Consider the following 26,160-nt stretch of genomic DNA (forward strand, 5'->3'; position numbering starts at 1 on the left):
TCTGTGGAGGACACCGGATGATGGATGGTGCGCTCGGATGAAGGCAGACCTCAGAGCGCGGCCCAGTGGCATGCAGAGATCCGCGCTGTGCGCTCCTGAAGCCCGTCACCTGCATGAAGCGGAGATGGAGTTCAGATAGACGCACTTCTCCAGCCCTGCGACTGATCGCTGTGACTTCCGCTCTGGATTTGTGCACTTTATGTTTAGTCGCCCTGAGAAAATGTGGAGACTCACCAACTTGTTGACCTGTCTGCTGGTGTTGTGTAAGGACGCGTCCTCACAGAACAAGGTAAGACGGCGCTTTTCTTTTAGAGCCAGCACGCCTGATTGCATGTTTGCAATCAGAAATTGAGCACAGGCTTCTTCAGCACTGCCCCCCATACCCCCGTCCCCCCACACATCTCAGTGTCAAAGTGACTGTGCATCTCCTGTACATTTTCTGCTTAAGCCCAGCAGATGTTTTTTGTTTGTGTCATTTCTTGTGTTTTGAGAAACTCCCTCAGTGAGAGCTTTTGTGTCTCACAGATATGCATAATCGCACCTCCACTGTGCGCAGGCCCATTGCCAGCAGAGATGGCACTCAGTGGGGTTAGTGCAATATCAGGCTGGCCGTGTTTGTTCAGCTGCTGGACTGCAATAACCCCTCACTCTCCCTCAACCTGATTCAGCTCCAAAAACACACAGCCAGAAGGGAGAAAACATGGACTGTATATTGGATGGAGTGACTGTTAGCAGATGTCTGTTTTAGAACTAATCATGGAGGTTAAATCAGCTTCAATGCAGTTCAGCAAAAAGTTTGATCCTCAGAAAGACAGTAGCAGGAGTCGCAGCTGAAGTGCTGAGCAGTTTGAAGCCTGAGGTTTAAACTGCTTGTCATCAACTTGTTTGTCCTTTTCCCCTGCAGCATAAAATGATTTTCCCACTTTGTTGTGGATAAACATGACTGCCTCTGAGTGAGCGCTGGTCATTAATGTCTAAGCCAGGGGTGGGTGGAAACCTCCATGGCGACACACTCAGTTTTCTGCCTCTGATCTAAAGCCTGAAATCAGACAAGTGGAGACTGGAAGCATGCTCACTATATCTGACCTGTGGAAGTGGATGTGGACTTTGTGCTTTGCAAAGGGAATTCAGCACTGCATTCAGTGCTAATATAAGCAATGTAATAAACATAGTGCTAATGAGGCATGTGCCAAAATTTGCAGAGAATCTTAAGACCACTGATAATCCAGGATTATGTCACCCTGAAATGCCTGTACCATCCAATTCAACATGGAAGGAGTTTTAAACATTCAAAATAAACCATTTTGGAAAGTTATTGTGGGGCTAATCTAATTGGGTCCAGTAAAGCAAACATTAAAATCTCTCAGCAAACATTTAGAGGTTGTAATGATATAAGAGCAAGTGCATTTTAGACACAAGGTGTTTGGTAGAAAAAAAGCTAAACACCTTGAAAAAGCGTCAGACATGCCTTACAAACATATTCATAACCTTTACACTATCTTTTATGTATTGTCAAAGAACTTCAATGCATTTTGTTGTGATTTTATGTGAAAAATAAAGCTAAAACACAATGTAGCACATAATTGTGAAGTAGGAGGAACTGTATGGTTTTAATTTTCTTCCACAAATAAATTTCTGAAAAGTGGGACGTTTGTTGGTGTTCAGCTCCTCTTGGTATGTCCTTTGTAGAACCACCTTTTAATTCAATTGTAAATACAAGTCTTTGGGATAAAGTATCTCCATCAGCTTTATACACATATAATTTTTTAACAATTATCTTTTCCGATACATGAATGGTGTAAATCATTCCACTGTGGCTCTGATTTTATGGATGGAAAAATAGGAAGCTGTGTAAAACCTTCAATTCACATTATTTAGAAAACATGAACTATTTAGCCACTTTGCAGGATCTATAGTTATGTAGTAGCTACATGATTATCATTAAGTAAATTTGCTTGATTTTAACTTAGTCTAATAAAGTCATATGCACAGAACTGTAGCTGACCTTCACTGTATAGATGTATAAGATTCTGAACATTCTGTTCACACCTGAAGTTCACATGAACAAAAGCTCAAATGATAGAAAGCTGTGGCTTTTTCCTCATCAAAAGAAAGCAAACTGTAAATAAAAATGGGCCTGGTATACGGTTGAAAGATGGTTCTAATATTTATAAAACAAAGCATTATTTTCAACAAGACCATTTCACTGTTCAACAACCATTCAGGAAGTAAGATCACATAAAACTGTTCTAGCATCATTTCACATCTGTATTAGTGGAAAACACCACACAGGCCAGTGTTTGCCAGTGTATATGTGTTAAGCTCAAGGCCTGGGGTCCAAATCTAGCACACCATGGGTTTTTAGGTTTGTAGGTCAAGCTATTATTACAACTCTCATTTATAAGTTTGTACCAGTTTTGGAGGGGCCTGTTGGTGAACACCTGACCGGTGAGTCAGTAGGTGGCAGTAATGCACCTTTAAGTAGTTTGCCAACACAAAGAAATAGAAGAAGACTGGCCCAATGCATGTTGGTTCTGATTGTTTGCTGCATGGGTTGCCTGCTGATCATGTTGGTTCTGTAGAATTACAATGGCTACTGGCGGTGTAGCTGTGAATTTCAGCTTTGTTAGTTCGTCCAGTTCTGTTTCCTTTTCTAGCCACCTTATTTGATTTGGTGGAGCCCTCAAGGGTTCATGGGATTTTTGTTTTCATTTGCATTCCCTTGCAAAAGGTATATATTGTCCTGAGTCCTTTGTCCAAATCGACGTTTGGATCTTGTTGGTGAATCATTAGTGTTTCTCTCCCCCAAAATCAGATCTTCACCCGGCCAGCCTGTAGTTGGGGAGGTTGTTGTGGAATAGCTGACAACCTGTCAGAAACTGAGTCTCATTTTTGGGCTCATAGACTCAGAAATACCCTCCTATTAATTGTTTTGTATTAATGTTTAAAGTCTTTAACATGGTGAAAGCTTTACTCAACTGTTTAAAATGTTATTATTGCATAAAAAAAAGTTGATTGTGACTGTAATTTGCATTGAGTAATTCTAACAATGCAATTACTGATAAACATGAGTAATGGTCGAGTCAATTACAGATTTGAAATCTTGAGTTCTTTAGTAATGGATTAATTTGTTCGCAAGATTTTATGGAAATAGAGCTTGATGTATTTGGTTTTGATGTTGTAAAAACTAGACCATCCCAGGGCAATAGTTTATCATGCACATCTTTAGTAATGACTACTAACTTACGTTTACAGTGTAGGCCATCGAGGGCCACATAAATATAACCTTCAAGATAACAGTCGTCCATCCATCCATCCACCCATTTTCTTTACACCCTTGTCTCTGGACGGGTGATAATTGTTGTGATTGTTTTGTTAAATATTATTTTATCAATCAAATCAAAGCACTTTTTATTTGTATATGGTCATATTACATCCATGAGAAAAGATCTTTAATGTTATTTAAACTTTATACTGTGTAATCATCAAATGCAGAGAACACTATTTATTAATATTTCAACAGTTTAATAGGTAGTTTTACCAAAACAATCTGCCACAAACGGCTCTTTGAGGACATTGGTGATCTTGATACGACCCAAACTGAAAATGAGTTTGACACTCCTGAGTTAAATTCTACAGGCCGTGCTACTGTTGGTAGCACTTCACTTGCAGCAAGAAAGTCCTGGGTTTAATTCTCTGCATGAGAGTTTGTCCTGTCTGTCTCTGTGTTGCCATGCGATGAACTGGTGACCTGTCCAGGGTGACTCCGCCTCTCGCCCTTTGACTAGCACCCCTTGCGATCCCACAATTCCACTGGTGAGTAAGCGTGGACAAATGGATGGATTTAAAGCAATTCTACAAGGAAATACGTGAAAAAGCTAATCAGAAACTAAACTTGTAAAGATAACAGAACCCACCAGCTAAAATTATGTAGCTAATGTATAACTTCAAGAAAATTTGAGAGAAATTAGCATTTACTCTATACTATAATCTATACTTTATTAGCTGAGTTCTCGCAGCAGCGCCCTCTCCTGTTTACATGGCCAATACCAAGAGCTGCATTGACCCAGTCCAAAGTGCAGGGAAACATGTACCTTTATCCCATTTGTTATTAAGATGGCTGCCACTGTATATCTCCATAAAATATAATAATAGCCATGTGTGAACACACACAGTGTCTCAGTTCCCTCATGCTTACAATTTGTCTGTGATGCGCATTCTTTCGGGTTTTGGTTGACGTTGTTTGTGTCTTGAAACTCAAACACTGTAAACCATTCTGACATCAACAGTATGATGAGAGCACCCCAGAGGTTAAAGTTGAACATCTGTGATTGATTGATTATCTGTTACGGCCGCACATTTCCACTGAGTCCAAAGTGGTTTTCCTTATGAGTGTGTTATTTTAGAGAACACCACCACTGTTTGTTTTAGCAAACACTGCTAAAACATAATAATTTCGGTTTCCTGAAATTATGAGATGTGTTGGAGGTTTAAATGATTGAAAATGACTGAAACATAATGCAAAGAACATTTTTGCTAATCCACCCTCTCATTACTTATGTACCATAGCTATGGAAAATAGGTAATGAGAGGAAGTCTACTCTGTCTGAAATCTAAATCTACATGTGCTAGCCAGATATAACTCCAAACTACCACTGTGTAGAATGGAGGCCAAAGAAATGTCCTCCAGAGCAAACAAATAGGTCAGGGCTGAGTTCCTACAATAGACCGGTCTAAACACAAAAACCTCTAGCTTGTCTGAATTTAGAAAAAGAAATGTAAAAGTTGTATTGTATAAACCATGTCTTCATAAATACTCATCAGTGGTTTGAAGTCATTGCAGGTTTAACAGAGTCTGTCCACAGACACCAACTTTTGTTTCATTTTACTGACTAGGCTGGTGATATTAAAACACAGTTTGCAGGAATAATAATACAAACACTAAGGCATGTCTAAATAAACAGCATGCCTCCATTGTGGTCATTTACATTACATCAGAATGTATAAGAGGTGCGTCCAAACCACTGGAAAGAATATTTAACAGTGACTTGAGTCTTTTGTGAATGTGAAAATTAAACAAGTTCAGTATACTGAAAAAAATAACTCTTTGGATGGACATTAAAAAATCATGAAAAGTTTTTCACCTGATTACTTTGCTTTATTTCAGCACTATGTGATTCTGTTACTCCTATTTTAAGCAAATGTGTTAGATCAACTTAATTTATTAAGGTTATTCCAATGTAAAGCAATTGTGTTGGATCAACTTATGTTATTATGGTTATTCTATGATTGATTCTGAATCAAAGTGTTGGCTCAACTTAATGTATTATTGTTATTCTAATTTAAATAAAGTGAGTTGGCTCAACTTAATTTATTAGGGTTGATTCAACTCATTTACTATAGTTGGATGCAATGTAATTTAAAAGAGCCAGCCCAACTAATTTGCAATGCTTTGGACCAAATAATTTATTTTACTTGATTAAAATTAATACAAATTTAGTTGAAACCAACTTTTTTTTTTCTTCCATCTTTTCTCAGAAGAGGTTTTGTGGTGCTATTGGCTCGTATTTTTTTGAGACAGTAGGCAGACAGGGTGAGGACATGCAGCAAAGGTCTCCAGGACCTGGAGTCGATCCAGCAACATCCTCATCGAGGACTAAGGCCTCCAAACGTGCTGTGTGCTCCCTGCACCACCACAGCACGCTGGAGAAACCAACTTATATTACAGTGATACCTTCACACTACTTATTAAGTTGATCCAACTCATGAAAATTAAGTTAGCTCAACAAACATGCTTCATGCTGAAAGAAAGCTATTTAATCGTGTGGAAATCCTTTCCATGATTTAATTACGTTAAGTCAAAGACATTTTCTAAAATTACATCACATTAAGTGTTTTAAGACAGGACTGGGTGAAAGAGTAGAAAGAATACTCAACAATTAGAAAAGGTACAACTGAACTGTATTTTCAAAACTCTGCCACCTTACTGTATTTTTATGCTGTAGTTTTTACAGCCATTTGTTACAGTGCAGTTCTTTAATGCCAATAGTGCCCTGCAGAGCAGATCTTCCGTAATCTCTCATGATCCCCTGATCTCACTAGGCCCTTTCAGAGAGAGATGAATCTGACTAAATTGAATCACGTTATCTTAACTTGAATACATGTTATTTAAGTTGAGACAAAAAACTATTGTCTCACGTGATAACCCGTGATTTCCTATGATCTCGAGTGAACTCGCGTGATATTCCGTGACCTCGTCTTCAGCACAAGATCAGTCTGACTATAATGAGTCATGTTATCTCAACATGATTATATTTCATAAACGTGAAGTTGTTGAATTTCTTGTTTATCCAACATGACTGTATCACGTTTTTGTTTGAAACATGAAATTATTTAGTTAAAAGTACATGATATTTTTTGTTGATGTGATAAACCCCTAAGTTCATTTTTTTAGTGTACTGGTTCGGAGGTTGATGAAGTTCTGAGCTGGTTCCGGTATCAAAGAGAACTGTCACCTGTAACGGAGTAAAGCATGGTTAACATGTTAACCTGAACATGTTAACCACATATAGGTTAACATGTTAACCTGAACATGTTAACCACATACAGGTTAACATGTTAACCTGAACATGTCAACCACATACAGGTTAACACGTTAACCTGAACATGTCAACCACATACAGGTTAACATGTTAACCTGAACATGTTAACCACATACAGGTTAACATGTTCAGGGGCTACTCTTAGTCATGTTTTCTTCTTCCTTTAATGTTCACAGCAAAAACTAACAAAATTCTATATTCAATATCAAAACTATTCAGAAATATTAATACAAACACCAAGGCATGTCTAAATAAACAGCATGCCTCCATTGCTTTGGTTAATAACCAAGTGGGGAACATTTCATTTTCTAGATGTCTACATGTCAGAGTAGGCACGTAAAGTTTTTCTTTTCCTTCACTATTATCCCCTACCTTGTCTGGCGTCTATTGACGAGAAAAAGCAACTGACAAATTGAAGTTCATGGGTTGAGATAACTGTGGAGGTTTACCCAAAGCACTTTATAGATGTACACCAGTGGAACAGACAGAATCATACCAACTTTTGAGGAAACTAAATTACTCATTAGGTTTCTTGATGTGTTTATTTGATGGTTTAAATGAAATATATTTTCACTTTAGGAGTGGATTATAGTGTGCGTATCCGTAGCAGCAGAGAGCTGCACAGCTTTGTGCCAGACCTAATAAACATCTTTTTGAAGACATCATCTGGGGAAAAGACATTGGCAGCATCAGCCATTCCTCTCATAATTGAGGTCACCAAACACACACTATTAATTAAGGGACTGTCCCTTTTTTTGCTTATGGTAAGATTATTACAGTGTGTGGATTTTATGAAGGAGTCGTGCTGACTGATTTATATGTATCTCTGCATTGCATAAGATTTTCATGTTTAAAACAGACCCATAGTTTGGTTTAAAGGTTTTTGCCAAGATCTTCAATGAGACTCAAGCGGATAGTTTGGTGTTTTATTGAACTGAGATTCTGGGGTGTTCATAGTAATTATTCTGTTAGCTGTAATAGGAAGATGTCATACTGTAACATCCACTGAGAGTGGTAGAAAGTTAACTGGTCAGACAGAGCTTCTGATTTTGGTTCCTGAAGAGAAGTCAAACTGAAAATGATGTGTTATTTGTCTGTTAATAACCAACGTTATGCATGTTGAGGCTGTATCACTCAGCTGATTAGTCTTATTAACATTTTTTTATTTTTGCTGTTTTACCTTTTCAACAAACTTCATCACTGCATTATGACATCCGTCTCCTAGAGTCAAAGACACTGTTACAGGAGCTCACCTCAAAAACTCTGAACTGTCCCTTTAAGCTGAACCTTGACCAATCTTCAGGCCGCTTCATGTCAGAGCGAGGTCATTATGTTTTAGAGCCGTTCTGCTTCAGACTATCTGGAGACATAAACAGACTCCACTGGAATGTAGATGTTTGCTTTCAAAAGCAATAAGAGCTTGAAAAACTTTGTCTTTGGCTTTTTAACAGCCTGGTGCTAGTTCCAGTTGTTTAGTTTGACTTTTTTTTTTATTTGACCATGAGCATTAACACTTTTACTAAAGTGCTAGCGTTGAGTAGTGGTTATATGCACTCTAAGACAATTTAAATTTGTCTCATCTGGATTTGATTTAGAACTGGCTTTCTTCTTTATCATCATTGTGCAATCAAACTGCTGCTCTATCGATGGCAGAGTTCAGCAGGCCGAGAGACGTCATCACAGGGTACGTGAACATGGCTGCTGATACAACAGGCTGTATCTTACAGAAACTCCGGTCATGCAGTGTGTTTTGAACAATTCTGTGTTTCACCTTGTAGCTTGTCAGGGCGTGTTAGATATAAAAAGTTTGTGAGGCTGACCTAATATAGCTCTCTGCAGCTTGCTTGCTCTACTCCCCTCACTGTGCAGGTTGAGCTGTGTGCTTTTTGACCTAAAACTTGACTGCACTTTAGAGGTCAAAGCTCAAAGCATGCGTTAAATACTCTGCATCCTTAATTACTGCCTATCTTAACTGTGTTGCCCGTTCTCATGCTGGTAGGTCAGCTTGGCATGAGATTTGGGATAATTAGATACGCTTACTGGTACATGTGACTTGACAGAACAAGGAACTAGCTGGTCTGAAGGATCATTTTGATTCATTCTGATAACCTGCTGCTGTCTCCTGGGAAAGCCAACAAATTAAAGGCTGCAAAGTCAAACTTGCTGGAAAATAAAAGCTGCACAGTGTCTGAGCAGTCCAGCGAGCAGAATGAAGCCACAGCGTCATGCAGATCCACCTTATTTTCTTGTGGTTGCTGTGTTTGTCAACCTGCTGTTTTTGGCTCAACGTGGGTCAGGATCTGCTCAGCCCCCCAACCCAGAATGTCTGCACTAACAGGGGGGTGAGCACACACTTCACCCTCTGCATCTTCCCCATCAGTTGGCCCACATTCCTGCACTAATGAGACATCCCCCCCCCCAACACTTCCTTTATGACTCATGCCTCTGTTTTTACTAAGCCTGCAGCCTTTCTAACCCAAAAAATCCTAAAAGCTTGGAAAAGGTTGAAAATCTGGCAGCTGATCAGTTCTTAACCGCCCTGACATTCCCACATCCGACAGCCTCACTGCCTCTCATTAGTCATAATATACGTCTTCTTGTCCTCGACTATAACAGTCTGTATTTACTTTCCACGATGGTGGGAGGATTGTCGTGCCATCAACACTTTATGACACGCTTCCTGTTTCTCAGCGTCATCTGTCAGAAATAGACAATACTATAATTGTAGAGGCTCTAATGGAATCTGCTTTTTTTTCTCAGTTTAGCAAAAGCTCCCCATAATGCCGTTTGACACTTCAGCCGCCTTGCCTGCTGGTGACCAAAGGACCTGGTGGTAGTCTTGTTTCTGTCAGAATGCCCCAGGGCAGCTGTGGGTACAATCCACTAGGTCACCACCATCAGCTTGTGAATGACTAAATGTTGAGTACATCGCTTTGGAGTCCTCAGGCTTAAGGCTGCAAGTAGCTTTTATAAGGAATATAATGTTTTTCTTACATATTTGTTAAAACTATCACTATGTTGGGATAGTTTAATGTGAGACAGATAAACTGTGAAAAATGGATCTCCTACATCTCCTCCCTCAGCTACTGTTGTCATCTGAAGAACAACCAATCAGAGCCAGGAGGAGGATCTTAGCGCTGTTAATCAAATTCATGAACTCGCTGTCGCTGTTAAATGTGCTGATGGCGTGGAAACAACTTACCGTTCCAGGAAAACTCGTATGAGATTGTGATTGACAGCGCCTCCTCCTGGCTCTGATTGGTTATTTCTAGCTGCCAGTGGGAGAAGGCAGAGCAATGTGGCTTCTTCACAGATTATCTGTCTCATAATAAATCCTGTCACAACATGGTGACAGTTTCAACAAATATATTGTTGTATAATATGTAAAAAATATTTTTTGTAAAATTTACAAACTGCAGCCTTAATAAGCCACAATAGAGATTCAGGACATTTACAGTATCCTAGTGTTGCACCTGCAGTAAAATCACGACATCATGCCAATTCTTACTGTGTTAGTCAGATGGTTTATCATGAACCATTTCTGTTTTAAATCAGAAAATTGTATTTCTGACTTAAAACATTTTTTTTTTTAATTAATAAAATAAATAAAGAAAAACAAATGATTTGATGCTGGGCTTATCAGTTGGAAGCTAGATGGCATTAACTCAGGGATGGGCAATCCTGGTCCTCGAGGGCCGGTCTCCTGCAACTTTTAGATGTTTCTCTACTTCAACACACCTGAGTCAAATAATGAGGTCGTTAGCAGGACTCTGGAGAACCTGACTGCACTTGGGAAGTGATTCAGCTGTTGGATTTAGGTGTGTTGGATCAGGGAAACATCTAAGAGTTACAGGACACCGGCCCTCGAGGACCAGGATTGCCCATCCCTGCATTAACTGAAACTCAACATTTTTCTGTCATGTCTAGATGAGACATCAAATAGTGAGTCAATATTTCTTAACACAGTGGATAAATGACTTCACTTCATCCTGATTTCAGGATCACGTTGCCACACTGAACTCCCTTAAGGTTCAGATCAGAACGCATTAAAGTCGAAGCTGGAAGGTCTGTAAAGTCATTCAGGGTGGTTTTAGATCAGCTGGAGAATTTTTCAGCAGAATCTGGGATAGTCTAAAAAATGCTCATTTTTTAGACTTTACAATAAATCTGTCTGGCTGAATTCTGTGAGAGTGATCTTCACTTTCTGCAAGGCGGCTTGCCTGACATAGGAAATGTGTGGAATGCCCTGTTCAGACTGCCATGCCTTGCCTCCTGTTTATTAGGTGAACCAAGGAGTCTGTCATCAACCATGGCAGGCAAAGGCCAGCTGTTGAGGCGGCTGACTGAATTATGTATTCCTCTGAGGATTTCGTCTGAGTCACACCAGCTTACATTCAAAAGAAAGGAAGCCTGAGTTTATTTTTCAGAATCACTTTCCTTCCTCTGTTTCAGATGAATGGAAAAGGCAGGAAGGAACAGAACACTTTAATTTGTACCTTCAGTAAACAGAACTATTTAAACTCTCAGGAGACTTTTCCACACCATGATGAAAAGGTGAAGATAAATAAAATCCAAATTGATAGTTTGGATTTTCTGATCTCTCAAAATTGATTGCCTTAATGTTGAGAGATCACTGATTAGCCGATGCTTACAGGTGAAGTTGATCTTTTCCACCGATGCAATCCATCTCAGCAAAGATCGAAACATCAGCCTCTGCCCTCTTCTGCTCTGCAGTGAGAGATTTGACTGACAGACCGGCCCACCAGGTCATATCTGTACATTTGCAGATATTGTGTGACTACTTAACAACAGTCACCCCGCTGTTGCCAACTCAGCAACTGTATTGCCATATGTGCCAACATTTCACACAAAACAATTGGTATTGGCAGGTTAGGCTTTTTAAAGATTGGTCACCAGCGATCAGCCAGAAAACTGCGATGGGTGCAGCCCTAAAATAAAATCTTTCTTGACATTGTGTCTTTCAGATCTTTGGGGACACCGAGCCTGTCAGGATGACGTCAGAGGGCTCCGACTGCCGCTGTAAGTGCATCATGCGGCCTCTGAGTAAGGACGCCTGCCTGCGGCTGCGCAGCGGCAGCGTGCGCGTGGAGGACTTCTACACGGTAGAGACGGTCAGCTCGGGGTCAGACTGTAAGTGCTCGTGCACGGCTCCGCCGTCCTCACTCAACCCCTGTGAGAACGAGTGGAAGATGGAGAAGCTGAAGAAACAGGCCCCCGAGTTATTAAAGGTGAGGACGGTGGAGTCAGGCTGGATCAATATCCACAGAGAATACATCTGATAAAATATTCAATCATTTAATTGGAAAGGTTCTGATGAAGCCACTCAACCTCTCCCAGCCAGTTAAGTTAGCATCAACGAACTTGTGCCCTTATTGGTTACCTAGCAACAGCCTATTGAGTAATGTGTGCAGCAGCAGTTCCAGGTTTCAGTGTCTCGGATATTTAAAACAAAAAATCGAAAAATAATTTTCTAGATCAACCAATATGAAAAACTTATATTATTATATGATTTTCAGTCACATTGTCCAGCCCTGAACATGATGCTCTTCTACTTGCTTTTCTCACACTCACCAAGTTGACCTAATAAAGAATTGCTTCTTGTGTTCTTCTTAAGCCTGTCCCAATGGCAGCTAATCAACTAATCACACGATAAATTCAAAGGCGTGTGATCATTTCTATTCTGATGTTTGATATTTTTTGAAGGGAGATTTTGTTGACAGAAGCTTCATAATCCATTTTATTTTGAATCTGTGTTTAATTTTCTTTTCATTGATTGTTTTCAGTTGTTGTGTTTTATTTGGGGTATTTAAAATGTCTTCCATTTTCAGTGCTTGGTGTTCCTTTCAAAATTAAAGTTTATCGCTCTTTGAGGGAGCAAACCTGCATTATTATGCCATTATTAGTTTATTACTTGAAAATTGTCTCCAGACAGTCACTTTGTCATTTTCTTATCAAGACATGCCTGTTCATATGAAGGAGTGTTAAATTGATCTTTCTATTACGGATCATACTCTCAAGTCATATGTTTTGTGCTCTATGATGATCTTTTAAATTTTAGTGCTGTATTGAGAAGTTTAGAAATATGTTAATTTGGCTCAGTTTCATCTAGATTTTTCAAAATGTTCTTTTATAGGTTGTGTTTTTCTGAATGTCCTTTTAATGAGGTGCAGCTGCTCAGCTGCACAAAGAAAATCAACCAGTTTAGGTATTTGAACATGGTGAAGACAACTTGAAGGGATTCAAACTGAGAATGCTGAACTGAGGAGATTCAAGAGACCACGTATGAAGGTTGACTGAGTGTGTGAGATGGGCTCATCTGAGTATTTCAGAAGATCTGCTGGGTTTACAAAGGATGTAAAGAAAAAGGAGGTCCACATGTGTGGACAAATTGCTTTGTTAAAGAGGCAGTATGATGATATCCTGGAGTATGTTGACTTTTTATAGCACAATCAAGTGACTGCGTTACCTTCACTTGTTCTAAAATGCTATGGATAGTAGGATACCTAACAACCTACTGGTGGAACATCATTTTTTTTCTACATCTTGTTGTTGGACTTTTAAAGCTTGAGATTGTTATTGCTTTATTTTTTTCATAAAGGGCTGAAAATCTGCGCTTTAAAGAAAAACTAGTATCTAGGGGAAGATTGTCAAGGCCCATAAATTATCTGCTGGACACAGAGCAGTAATGTCTCTACACACAGATGAATGTTTAGTGTGTCTTGCATCACTTTGTTGCACTATCAACAGGTTATCCAGCCAAGGTCAGGGGAAAGTATTTGCTGGAAGACAAAACAAGGAAGGATAGAGTTGGGAAAAGTTAAGAAAAAGCTAAGAAAGCAATTACTATAGGATGCTTGTTGAATGCAAATAAAATCCTACAAATGAGAAAGTATTAAGATTTAATGTGGAGATGCAGTGGCGATATCCTCTTACCCATTTCTTCTGTTTTTGCTTTTAATTACATTAAAATATTTTAGAAAGGTGTCAAGTTTGGCTGTGAATAATTATAATAATTGTTTAAGGAAATTGTTAATAAACAAGTAATTTAGAATACCGAGTCAGAATAACTTTCTTTCGAAATAGTAAACTTTTAACCCGCCTGATGAGAAGCTAGGTTTTATAATAGCGGATGATTATTATAAAACCTATTCATAACTCCAGCATAAATGCATAAGTCCAGCACTGGTGTTATCTGAACAGCAGGATGCTAAAACATTTCTGAAATAAACACAAGCATCCATCCATCCATTTTCTAACACGCTTGTCCCTCGTGGGATCAGGAGGTGCTGGCGTCTATCTCCAGTTAACGTTCTGGGTGAGAGGCAGGGTCACCCTGGACAGGTCATCAGTCTGTTACAGGGCTGAACACAAACAACTTCTCTCAAATATAAAAGTATTATTAATGGAAAAATTCAACTTTATAGTTAAAATATTTTATTCAACAAACTCACAATGCTAGTAACACAAAGCTAAAGCTATTGAGGAAAAGATACAAGTATGAAACTAAAACTAAAATTTTAAATTATGAAACTAAAGTAAAAACAGTAAAACTAGAACCAATAAAATGATGTCAATGTTCAATATGAATTACGAATCTTAAATATCCAGATTTAGTTCTGGGGTATTTTAATGTACCGTATGTTAATTAGTTTTAACTAATTCAGGTTTGCTTGAACCAAAATATTCTGTGTCTTCTTCACACGGCAAACCAGAATAACCTGCAGGGTATAAAACATGAAATCCATAGAATGATCTATGGTAATATTACAGTCCTGTATTAATATGCACCGTTAAAGTCCAAAGATTTTATTGAAAGGTTTTATCTGTGAAGCTGAGTACAATTTGTTCTGATCAGTGAAAACAGAGCAAAAAGAGAAGAAATGTGGAAGGTGGCAGATTATTTTTTTACAGAACTGGAAGGAATGTGATTGTTTCCTTTTGCTACTGACATGAAATTGAATTAAGATGGATGGACAGCCAACCAGCATCAACATAGAAAAACCACCTTTTTCTCTTCTGCTGCAGGTTTTCTCTATTTTAATGCATTGATGTGAATTTAGGCAGCAAATGAAAACTTCCAGGCACACAGAGCTGCCAGGTCTGGGTTTAGCTGATGGTGAATGATGGATGTTTTTCTGTTTTTCTGGTTTGAATGTGCAGCTCCAGTCTATGGTGGACCTCCTGGAGGGAACCCTGTACAGTATGGATCTACTGAAGGTCCACTCCTATATCAACAAGGTGGTCTCTCAGATGAACACACTCGAAGAGGTTGGGAACTAGACACACTCACACACTGGGCAGGATTATGTTATTGTGTGTCCATTCACTCACGATTGTCTTACAGACCATCAAAACAAACCTTACGCGAGAGAATGAATATGTACGGGACAGCATGACGAGCCTGACCAACCAGTTTAAAAAATATGAGAACTACTCCAACATCATGATGAGCATCAAGAAGGAGATCTCCTCGCTCAGCCTGCAGCTGCTGCAGAAAGACGCGTCTGAGAGCAAAGCACAGGTTGGTAACACAGGAAGCAGACTGAATGTGTCTAAACATTAGGTGATAATACAAAAACAATCATTTGTCCATTATCAGTTCTGACACTTGGACACATTTGTTAGTGCATGAGTTTTATGATCTCAAACTTTAGGAGCTAAACTAAAAATCTCCTTTTGAACCTGACAGAAAATCTCCCTTTAAAAATGCTTTAGAATTGAACTGAACACTAAAAAAAATTTAATAAAATAAAACATAAAGCAAACTAAAAAGTAAAAGTTTGTGCTCACTTCTCTAGTGATCAGGATTTGGGAGATGGAGAAATAATCACCTCCGACTTTCACTTCCACTCATTTATTTAAATCTTCAACAGTTGTCAGACGTGACTGGCTGAAGTTAGTTTCTTCTCTTCTGTGTTTCTCAATAATTGTGATATCGTTGAACCTCCAGTCAACCGGGTGCCGATAAAACGTGTAGAAAAGTTTACTTGTAATTCATAAAACTTCCAAGACCTGGAACCTTGCTCTAAGCTTTGAGTTATGTATTTATTTTTTTGGGAAGAGTTTTTTTTCCCCATGGCTGACCGGGTCATTCCGTCTGTGTGGAGGGGAGAGCCGAGCCCGGCCTGACTAAGTAAGAGCAACAGGCATTACTGGATATCCTTCACTTCTCACTGATGGCAGCAAATTCTGTGAAATTCCACATTTTATCCTGGATTCTATTTTGTTCATTAAATTCCACATGTGTTTTCCACATCACTGAAATCTAAGGGCCCTACCAAGCTTCAGACTGCATTGTAAAATCCATTTCAGCCATCAGACATTTAGTTTATTCACATCATTTTTTGACATTTAAGTCCTTTAACACATTCCAGAAATCTGGGATAAGGTCATTTTTGTGGTTTTCATACATGAGGCAGTACTGCACCCTAAACCTAGATTTGGTGCTGAAGTAGTTCTCCTGAGACGAGTGAAGCTTTAGGAGCCGTTGATGGTCATCGTAACTCAGTGAGTGCGTTCTGACGGGTCACTGTGAGCTTTATTTTTCATTAAACATGGCTGAAAGTAGCTTTTTCTAAACTCAGTATCAACTTCTCAGAGCTCTGAGGCATCTGGGTTTGTTGTTGGGAGGATCAATAAGAAACAGAGACCATAAGCTCCAGATCAGGAAGAAAGGACCACTTAGGACTAACAACATAAAATGGAACAGTGAATGTTGTCCAGTTCTGCAAACTTTGATTAATTTACAAAGAAGCTGATATATAATATCTGGACTATTTGGTAAGTTGGTTTTCCTGAAACACCATAGAAGAGTGTGACACACCGCTGAAAGTATCGGGGTAAATTTAATAAGATTTCAAATTATCTCTAAGAACTGCAATCGACAGCTATGGCAATTCTTTTTATAGGAGTGCAGGTGATGTCACACTGTGTGAGTGAGAGAGTAGAGACTGTAAAACACAATTTTAATAATTTATTTTAAATAAAGGCAAAAATTACTTAAAATCAATTTAAAACAACTACATTATCTCACAATAGCAGATGGCACAGTTGCAGTCATATTCAATGAAACAGAATCATATTGAAGAAGTTCATTAATCTGTGATACTTCACAGATTAATTTCACACTCACTTTTCAAGCCCTTATTTATGTAAATCATGATGTTTTTTTTATTGCAGCTAATGAAAGCTTGACATTTAGGTTTAGAATGCTACATCACACCAATAAAAACATTTTTAATACAAATGTGAGTTTAATGAAAAGTAATCGGCACTAATATATTAGAAATGGCTGTGATGCAGTTGTGCTTAGTTAGAACCAGATATTTACATTTTCCATACCAAAAGACTCTTACTGAGATATTGAAGTGTACTGTAAAAAAAAAAGCCTCTAATTCACCGTAAAATACTTGACTTTGTGTGTAAAGAACCTATATGAGTTCACTTTTCTGAAATCCGTGACTAAAGATATAATTTTTCAAATATTCAAATTTCTTTTTAGCTTTACCTGTAATAGTTTTCTACATCATGAACAAAGACATTTTCTGGGATTTTTACAGAGGTTATCCCACACCAACCCTCTGATGTCTTCACAGGACACTCATGAAGAGAAAGTCAAGCCTCCAGGAAAGGTAGCAAACAAAAAGACCCCTGCTGCCAAAACGCCTCCAAAGGCACCCAAAGAAAAACCAGTCAAGCCTAAGAAAGAGGTCATAAAGCCTGGGAAACCGACTAAGCCCGACCCAACTCCAAAATCGAAGGTGGTTGGCCAGCAGCCTGGAGTGGTGAGGAGCATCACATACTACAAGGCATCTAAAACCGACCAAGATGACCAAAGAGGAGGTACGAGTTTTAACTTTGATCTAAACAACCTGTGTACTCTCCAGTCAACATTCATGAAGAGCAAGTCAGTGTGAGGTAAACGTGTTCAACAGTCTGCAGTGAGTGTGGTCGTCTAGGTCTGATCCACTGTGGGTGTTGAAAACGATCCGTTAGCCTCTGAACCCACATGACTGAATCAGAAAGCAACAGGCAAGAAGGGTCAGTATTTACTGGGACAGTAGCAGTGTTCCCAGAACAGCCTTTAAATAACTGCAGGATAAGGCTCTCATTGTTTCGCTCATTTTTAAAAATTTGAAGCGAAAGGAATGATTATAGAAAACGATCCTGTGCAGCTCTTTATCTGCTCTGGCCTTGGGGTTTCTATTAGCAGCAAACCAAAGCTTTTCTACATCAGCAGTAGAGATGGAAGCCATTGAGGACAGTCTGAATGCAGAGCTGCCATGTTCATGACGAGCCTCAGCTCTGCTCCTCTCAGTGAGGCAGAAGGACCCTCACACCGAAGAGAAAGCGTGTCCTGAATCCTCTTCAGGTCTGTAGAGGGGTGATTAGGGCTGCTGCGTTTTCACAGCATAGAGCTGTCAGAAGCTATGTTCTGCCATGTATGTGAATCTGACAGAGCCCAACCACCCTTGTCAAACATCTGCACCTGTTGCCTCTGCTGAGCCAGGACGCAGTGACCCTTAAATCAGCTAGTAAAGGCAGTTACAAATCCAGACTTTCATCACATATAGTCGGGGGCAAAAATCCCATTTCAAATACAGGGGCAGGGAGTAACACCTTTTTAAAAAGAAGGAGAAGGGTCACCTTTCCTGTGTCCCTGTCTGCCTATATATAATAGGGCTGTCAAAATGAACACGTTAATGCATGTAGTTAATCTGGAAATGTTAAAGTGTTTACATTACATTATGTAGCTTAATCAAAAGCTTCTCTCCTGTGGATGGTTGTGTAGTTCACAGCCGTTATCAGCTCAATAGACAATGACAAACAACAGAGAAACGTTAGAGTTCTCTGTGACTGTAGACGGAAACAAAAGTTGAATATTTTTAACTTTTTATTTATTTGCTTTTCAATTATGGCGGTCGCTCAGCTGGATGAGAACAAGGGAGTGTCGCCTCATCGCAAAAGTTCAATAGGGAATGAATGGAGTGGGACGTTTCTGAACTAACATTTGAAACAAAATGGCTTCCTTAAGCCTTCATGGATATAAAATCATGAAAAACTGAGAAGTGTCTATAGCCAAATATCATCTTGTTCTAGTAAATTCTCTCTTCATTTTTAATGTCTGTCAACACAGAACAGTTGTCTACATGTCAGACTGGAGCTTTTCATGGAATCTAAAAATAAGAAATGTTACAGAAATAAAGGAATAGAAAAACCTGCATCACTTTGACCCAGCTTGATTTCTGAGTCTGGTTCAGGTCGGACTCAGGGGACAACACTAAACTCTGATCTCCATTCAACTCACTGAGAAACCATCAGTGAGTTGAATTAGGCCAGTCATTTTAAATTATAAAATTATAAAGTCACTTACTTTATTCAAAAAAGGAAAATTGGCATTTTGTAGAAATCAGTATTCACTTTGACATTAAAGTTTCTCTTTTTGTAAAATGGCAAATTTCATTGATCCTGATTGATTTGTAAAATCAATAAAAGGGTAAAACATTCAAGGGGTGAATATTTTTTTTATAAGCCCTGTATATGTTGAGCTGATATAATGCAGGTCTGACATCACATCCCAAAAATCCTCTGAAATCTGTTTTAAACAAAAGAGATCAAAATGAAAAACCTTTATTTCTTTTCTATTTAGCAACTCTCTTTTGAAGTGGGCGTTCTAACAAAACATCATGCGATTTCAGAGACAATATCACTGCATTACTGCTCTTCATGTTTAATAAATACAGTACTTCATTGTACTTTTACAATTCAATATTGTCATGCAACTAGAATGTTGGACATGTGGTATAAATCGTGCAAAAAAATGACTCAATTATAAATGCTTGCAGTACCTCATTATAATATCAAGCTTCATTTAAGAGTGTTTGATCTATTCTAACACAGCATGTTTTTTATGTCCCTTGTGTGTGCTTTACTGAGCACAGATATCTGTCCCATCAATCAACAATGAAATGATGTTATCTGTTATATAACCTCAAAGCAGTCGGCTGCTGAGGACACTTTGAGGGCTCTAGTGTCTCTTATATGAAAGTAGGCTGGCAGGAAAGGGGGAAAGACATGCAGCAAATGTCGCCGGGTCTGGGAATCGAACATGCGACGAGGACTCAAGGCCTCCAAACGTGGGTCACACTATCCCCTACGCCACCGCAGCACACCCCTAAACGGATCAGCTTTAACAAGAGCCACAAAACATGTTTATTTCTACTGTGGCCCTCCTGCCTCTAATCTCTGGAACAATCCAAACCTCAGTGAAGGACCTCCTGATACTTAGAATGCTTAATTTCTTGAAATCTTTCCAGGAGAAGCAGCTTCGTCTTGCTGTCCTCAGGTCCATGTGGTGTCAGCATGAGTATCAGAAAAACTTTCCCCACACATCTGTCAGCCAGCTTGGAATGCAGCAGTTTCAGGACCAGTGGAAGTTTGCCCTACGATCAGACTGTCAACTTTTTAGCAGGAGAAATTGCAAGTGAGACTGGAGTCGACTGATAAAACATTTGAACAGTTCTTCCATGAGAACTTCTCAGTTCTCAACGTTTTTTAGTAAAATTGATTCTTAACCTCTGTGGACATTTAGACAGTCAGAGGCTTTTTGTACTATATTTCAACACTCACAAATGTTAACATTTTTATTTTACATATTTTTGATAATAAAGCAAAAACCTCTGTTGCCACGATGACCTTGATGCTTTGGTCACAATGGCTCAGTGATGCAATGATGGCTCATAAGGTTAGAAGAAAAAAGCAGTGTTTATCCCTTCTAACAGCAATCGTCCTCCAGGTATCGTCTCTCTTATTCTGATTCCTCTCATCGTCTGCTCCTTCATCTCAGACCACTCTGTGAAAACACACCCGGTCCAACATCCAACGGAAAATGAGCCTGAGGATGGAGGGACTGAAACTATCTTAGAGCCTGTTGAGGGAACTGTGGCTGAGACCTTTGACCCCACTACAGCTCCCACTGCTACCATTACCACCACCACCACCACCACTACCACCACCACCACAACGTCCGCCACCTCAGAGCCCACTACTACCACTACCCAAAGCACGCCCCGGTCTGAAAGACCAGCTCCTACGATTGTGCTGGTGCTGGACAACTCCAACAACAACAGTCGGCCCAGCCTCCACAGAGAAGGTATGTGTTGAACTCTGTGCTGTGATAAGATCAGTATTTTTGCTCCATGCTGTCACGACAGTGAGGCCGCCCAACTGAGCAGCAGAATATCGTGCAGTCTTGAGCTGCCAAGACATGTAGAAGCATGGAATCAATTTAAGCTCATGTTAATGCGAATCATTCTTTCCCAGACATGCAGGTTGAATTTTCTGCTTGTTACTTCCAGGGAAGATTCTCAACTGTGAAGGAACTCTGGCATCCATTGAGCAACCGGAGAAACAGCACAGTTATGGGCGCAATGAGGGAGCCTGGATGAAGGATCCTTTGGCTAAGGACTCCAAGATCTACGTGACTAATTACTACTATGGCAACAACCTGGTGGAGTTCCGTAACCTGGATAACTTCAAACAGGGTACGCACCATTCTGGTGTTTTTGAGAAAATCCATATAATCTACAAGATATTGATCATCTCTGTGTTTGGACTTTTAAGCCTTGTTTCACTTTTATTGCAGACATTTGAGTTTGTGGGAATATTTAAAGTTGAGGCCTTTCAGTGGCTGATGTCATTACGTTCTATCAGTTCATTTCAATAGCTGTGTATTTGTAAGATGGTTATTTTTGCACAATTTACACAGAGACTGAGCAAGTGAACTATGATCCACAGCATTATTGACCAAGCAGGAAAGCATAACATGTATAAAGAGGAGACCGATGACTACTCTTTATACATGTTAACCTGGTAACACTGGTGACATACAGTGAGATGGAAGATAAAAATCCCTAACAGACTTCTAGTGTTTTTGTATATTTTGTCATGCAACCACACTGAAGGGTTTTTAAGGAATGGCCAGTTTAAGATAATTTCAAAATGTCTTATCTAGATTTAGGTCTAGGGCATTGCAAGATCTTTTTTGACGAGTTTTTCACTGGTGGATTTGTTGGTGTGCTTTGGAGCAATGTCCCGCTATATAACTCAGGTCAAAAACAGATGGATGTAAGTTTTCCTTCAGTATCTTCTGGTAGAAAGTAGAATTCATTGTTCATCAGTGCCATTTCAAGACATGGAAGAGGACCCAGAACATCACATTACATCCACCATGTTTGACTGCTGACATGGAGATGCTTTTCATCAAAGACCTAATGGGATACACACATTCCAAACACTTTTGTCTTTACCTTCCACACAGTATTTTTCCAAAGCTTTGGTTTAGTATGCAGTATTTGCTATAATACCTGTTTGACTTAATAAAAGTTTGAACAGACACCAATATCCAACATGATGAGAACACAGATGAGACGGTTTACCCTTCCTATGTCTGAATGAACTGCAGACTTGTAACATGCTTTCTGGGAGCGAGGAGAAGATCTGCACATGTTGGACTTGACTTGTTGATTTAGATATGTGTAGACACTGGGTTTACTAAATGCACTTACATGTGAGGCATCCTGTGGTGTGGTGACCTCACAGCTGTGTGCGGATGACTAGGTATCTCTGTGAGTAGCGGTGCTTCCTGCTGTTCCTTGACATGTGCTTTGGCCTTTCTTTTTGAACTAAATCCAGCAGAAGAGGATTAAGAGAGCCGGTTGGCCTCAGGGGTAGGACCAGAGAGAGTGGGGTTAAGAGTGGGGGTGGAGGGGTTCTGCTGCACATTGTTTTTGTTCTTCACAGGCTTCAGTTTATCTACATCGGACTTCCTGAGATTGGAGGGCTAGAATGGGAAATAGGATGTGATTAGAAAGTGACACCTATAGTACAAAGTGTGTTAGTTCAGGGGGGAAATCCTACACAAACAGGATCACTGTTACGCTAAGCCTGTGCACATACAGTCTGGTACTGTGAAAAAAATCAGCTTAGCAAGGGAAGCTTCATGTTTGCAAGTCACAGTGAGTAAAGCATAATGCATCTCTTATCCAGTATTGTCTGTGTGGCTGCTATTTCCTTTGTAGTAATGAACAACTGACCAAACTGCAGACTGGCTTTAGACCTGTAGAAATTGTATTTTATGTTATTGTTCTCAGTTTACATGGCTGGGATCAAGACCTCTCTATGTTTTGCAAAATGCACTTTTATTTTACTGATTCAGGTGCTAATAAGTTACAACATTTCTCAAATATATTGTGGAGTTAAATTGTTTTTGAACTTTGATGCACCACAAGTAGGCCTGATTTGTTCAGCTTCAGTCAAACAGAGGGAATAAATTCACACAGTCAGATTTTATTTTTCTTGGCTGATGCAACTCCCTACAGAAAGTGCTGGAAGCCATAAAGAGTGGCCTTTAATTTGATGGCTCCGTTTATGGGAGCTAGCATAGATACAATAACAACTCTATCAACATCTCTGTCTTTTATCTAAATTAAACACAAATGTGTTAACTTGTTGGGGCACATCAGTGCCTTTACCTGTAGAGACCCTTTATGCCCAGAAGCAGAACCAGAGGGAGAGGCCTCTTTTCTCAACAAGATATCAGAATTCATGATAGCTGCAGATGTTAAATGAACTTTAGAGCAGTTCCATTAGAGTTTGACGCTCCATAAAGTATCTGTGAAGATCTTTACTTACCACCTGTTTGAAGACAGTCTTTTTATTTGATCTAAGTGGGCATGTACAGATATTTGACTGGTAGTGTGTGTTTTAGTTGGCAGATAAGACTTTTGGATCAAGTGTTCATAGCTGAGCCCAGGCCATGCAGACTCAAGAGATGCATTACGATAAGGGAGGGAGCATGCCTGGGGCTGGGAAGATGACTAAAGAGCGGATAAGAAATATTCTCTCCGAAGGCCAAAGCACAGCCTGGTTTTTCTTGGATCACAGTATCCCAGTCATGGGATAACATAAACATTGACATTATTGGTTGTCACGCAGGCAGATTGCATCAGTGATGATACGATGTTAAAACAGAATGTGTTCATTGGCAAATGAGACTTGAGTGCTGTAATGAAGGAGCAAAAGTTAATCCTGCCCTGTCATTTGTTTTAGGGCGTTGGAGTAATCTTTACAAGCTGCCCTATAACTGGATCGGGACTGGCCATGTGGTTTATAACGGAGCGTTCTACTACAACAGAGCCTTCACTAAGAACATCATTAAGTATGACCTGAGGATGCGATATATGGCAGCGTGGACTCTGCTGCACGATGTCGTCTACGAGGACACCAACCGCTGGAAGTGGAGGGGACACTCGGATATTGACTTTGCAGTTGACGAAAGTGGTCTGTGGGTAATCTATCCATCTCTGGACTATGACTACAACCAGCAAGAGCTGATTGTGATTAGTAAACTGGATCCCGGAGACCTGTCCCTGAAAAAGGAAACGACCTACCGAACAGGCCTCAAGCGGAACTCTTATGGAAACTGCTTCATCATCTGCGGTGTCCTGTACGCTGTCGATGTGTACAACCAGAAAGAAGCTGAGGTGAACTATGCTTATGACACCCACACAAATACGGAGGCAATCCCACGTTTGCCATTCACCAATGAGTATTCCTTCACCACCCAGATCGACTACAACCCAAAGGATAAGCTTCTGTATGCATGGGACAATGGCAATCAGGTCACATATCAGGTGAACTTCATTGAGGAATGAGCACTGGTCATTTGTGTCCAGGCTTTCCAGGATGGCAACAAGTTAGAGAATTCTCAGTATTTATCAGTAAGATCTGTTTTGGGGCCTCAGTCAGGCTTTACAGCCTTGCCTGATGTGTTCCAAAGCATGTTGTTATACAATTTCCCAATCCTTACCTTGTTTTTGCACAGCTTTGGATAATAAATTATAACAAACTGAAAACAATATTATTTTCCTGGTATATTGCCAATCAGCTGACTACTGAATACAACCTGAGGCAGAAAATATCCTTCTTAGAATATATTTGATCAGTTTTTCTATTGTGTTGTCAAAAAAACCCTAAAACAAGACAAAAAAAACAACCAGATATGACCCAAAGCTGGTTTATTTAGTAGATAGTATGCCTGTCACTCTAGTAAATTTTGCTGGATGATAAATTGCCCCAAAAACTATTGAGATAAACAACAATATTGTGGTTTGGAAACCATTTTCAACTATATATTGATAATGGCAAGTTCACCCTTGCATTATTGAGGACCAACTCAATGTTCTTTACAAAAGAAACTCACAACAACCAAAATCTATAAATCAAAATGGAAATAAACTCCACACTTAAAACTTAACATCTTTAATAAATTGGATTATTTAGTCTCTAAATAAAATTGCCCTTCAAGAAATATTAATCATCAGAATCATTAGAAGCAATCAATTTCACATTGCCTCATAAAAGTGATTGATTGATTGCTTATTGTGACAGGTTCAGCAGCTACCACCATTCTGGTAGCTGAATGGTATATTCACTTTTATTTACCATAAAAGTAATAAACCATTCACTTTCACTTCACTTTTTACTGAAGACACTTTTACTGTCTTCACCAGGAGCAAAGTGGAGCCGAAGTCAAAGTCCTTGTTTGGGTGCACAAACTTTGTGAAAAAAAAAAAGCGGATTCTGATTCTAGCTGAACATTCAATCTTTGTCAAACATCTCAAGATATATGTACAAAACAATGTTGCCTCATTGGTGTATCTTTTTTTCATATGTTCAACCCAATCACACAATCATCAGAGGTTGCATTTGTCATTTACCTAAGATATCAGATTGTCCCATGGCTGTTCAGATGCATTCTGGAGGGTTTTTGTTTTAATAATTGAAAAATGTTTTCTCTTTTTGGCATTTAACTCAGCTGGTGATGTTACTTCAGCCTGTTCTAGCAGACAGACTTCAGAGAAAGGTTTCCAGGGCCTAACCATCAGTCATGTCATCATTTTCCCATCCCGTGACCAAACATTTGTTCAGGAATTTGCTTTATTATTATCCATGCATCCTGTCTCTTCGCCAGAGAAATGTCGAGGAGTGTGCTGATTAAACTGAATGAAAAAATGTACACTTTACTTTTATATTTGTTCACAATATGATTTGATGATGTAATGAATCTGTTATTGTTTCTTCATATAAAAAGATCCTGTTTTTACCATGCCAATAACCTTTTCATAGCCACTGTATATATTGTAAATGAGCATTCGAATGTTTGCACTTCAAACCGGGATCATCGTGTTCTAACAAAAGTGCAGTTAGCCATGTTATTTTGTTTCAGATTTACATGTTTTACCACCCATGATGTAACGCTAACACAAATCTAGAATGTTTTTTGGGGGGGTGTCGGGGTTTCCTGCAGCAATGATTCATAACCACAATGTTTTTTTAAAAAAAGCTTATTACTGAACTCATGTCAGTATCAATAAAGTCATTTGTTTAAGTCTACACATAGAAATAGAAGCATAATATTGTGTTGAAACAAGTTGAGCATGTGCTTGTGTCATGAAATAAAATGTTCACTCTGAAA

The 26,160-nt window shown here is 39.3% G+C and overlaps 1 protein-coding gene across 1 annotated transcript; it reads left to right on the forward strand.

The window, feature by feature from the left end:
- On the forward strand, positions 1–26,160 carry LOC122827726 (olfactomedin-like protein 2A). Its single transcript, XM_044110645.1, has 8 exons — positions 1–289; positions 11,588–11,851; positions 14,784–14,891; positions 14,968–15,144; positions 17,219–17,465; positions 20,470–20,775; positions 20,981–21,166; positions 23,733–26,160. Exons 1-8 carry the CDS (start codon positions 200–202, stop codon positions 24,335–24,337), a joined length of 1,983 nt encoding a protein of 660 aa, XP_043966580.1. The 5' UTR covers positions 1–199; the 3' UTR covers positions 24,338–26,160.

This window comes from Gambusia affinis, linkage group LG03, assembly GCF_019740435.1.
Source record: "Gambusia affinis linkage group LG03, SWU_Gaff_1.0, whole genome shotgun sequence".
Taxonomy (NCBI): domain Eukaryota; kingdom Metazoa; phylum Chordata; class Actinopteri; order Cyprinodontiformes; family Poeciliidae; genus Gambusia; species Gambusia affinis.

Coding starts and splice junctions, on each gene's coding strand:
- LOC122827726 (XM_044110645.1), top strand. CDS start 200: ATGTTTAGTCGCCCTGAGAAAATGTGGAGACTCACCAACTTGTTGACC. Junction 11,852..14,783: donor AGGCCCCCGAGTTATTAAAG/GTGAGGACGGTG, acceptor TTGAATGTGCAG/CTCCAGTCTATGGTGGACCT. Junction 21,167..23,732: donor CCTGGATAACTTCAAACAGG/GTACGCACCATT, acceptor CATTTGTTTTAG/GGCGTTGGAGTAATCTTTAC.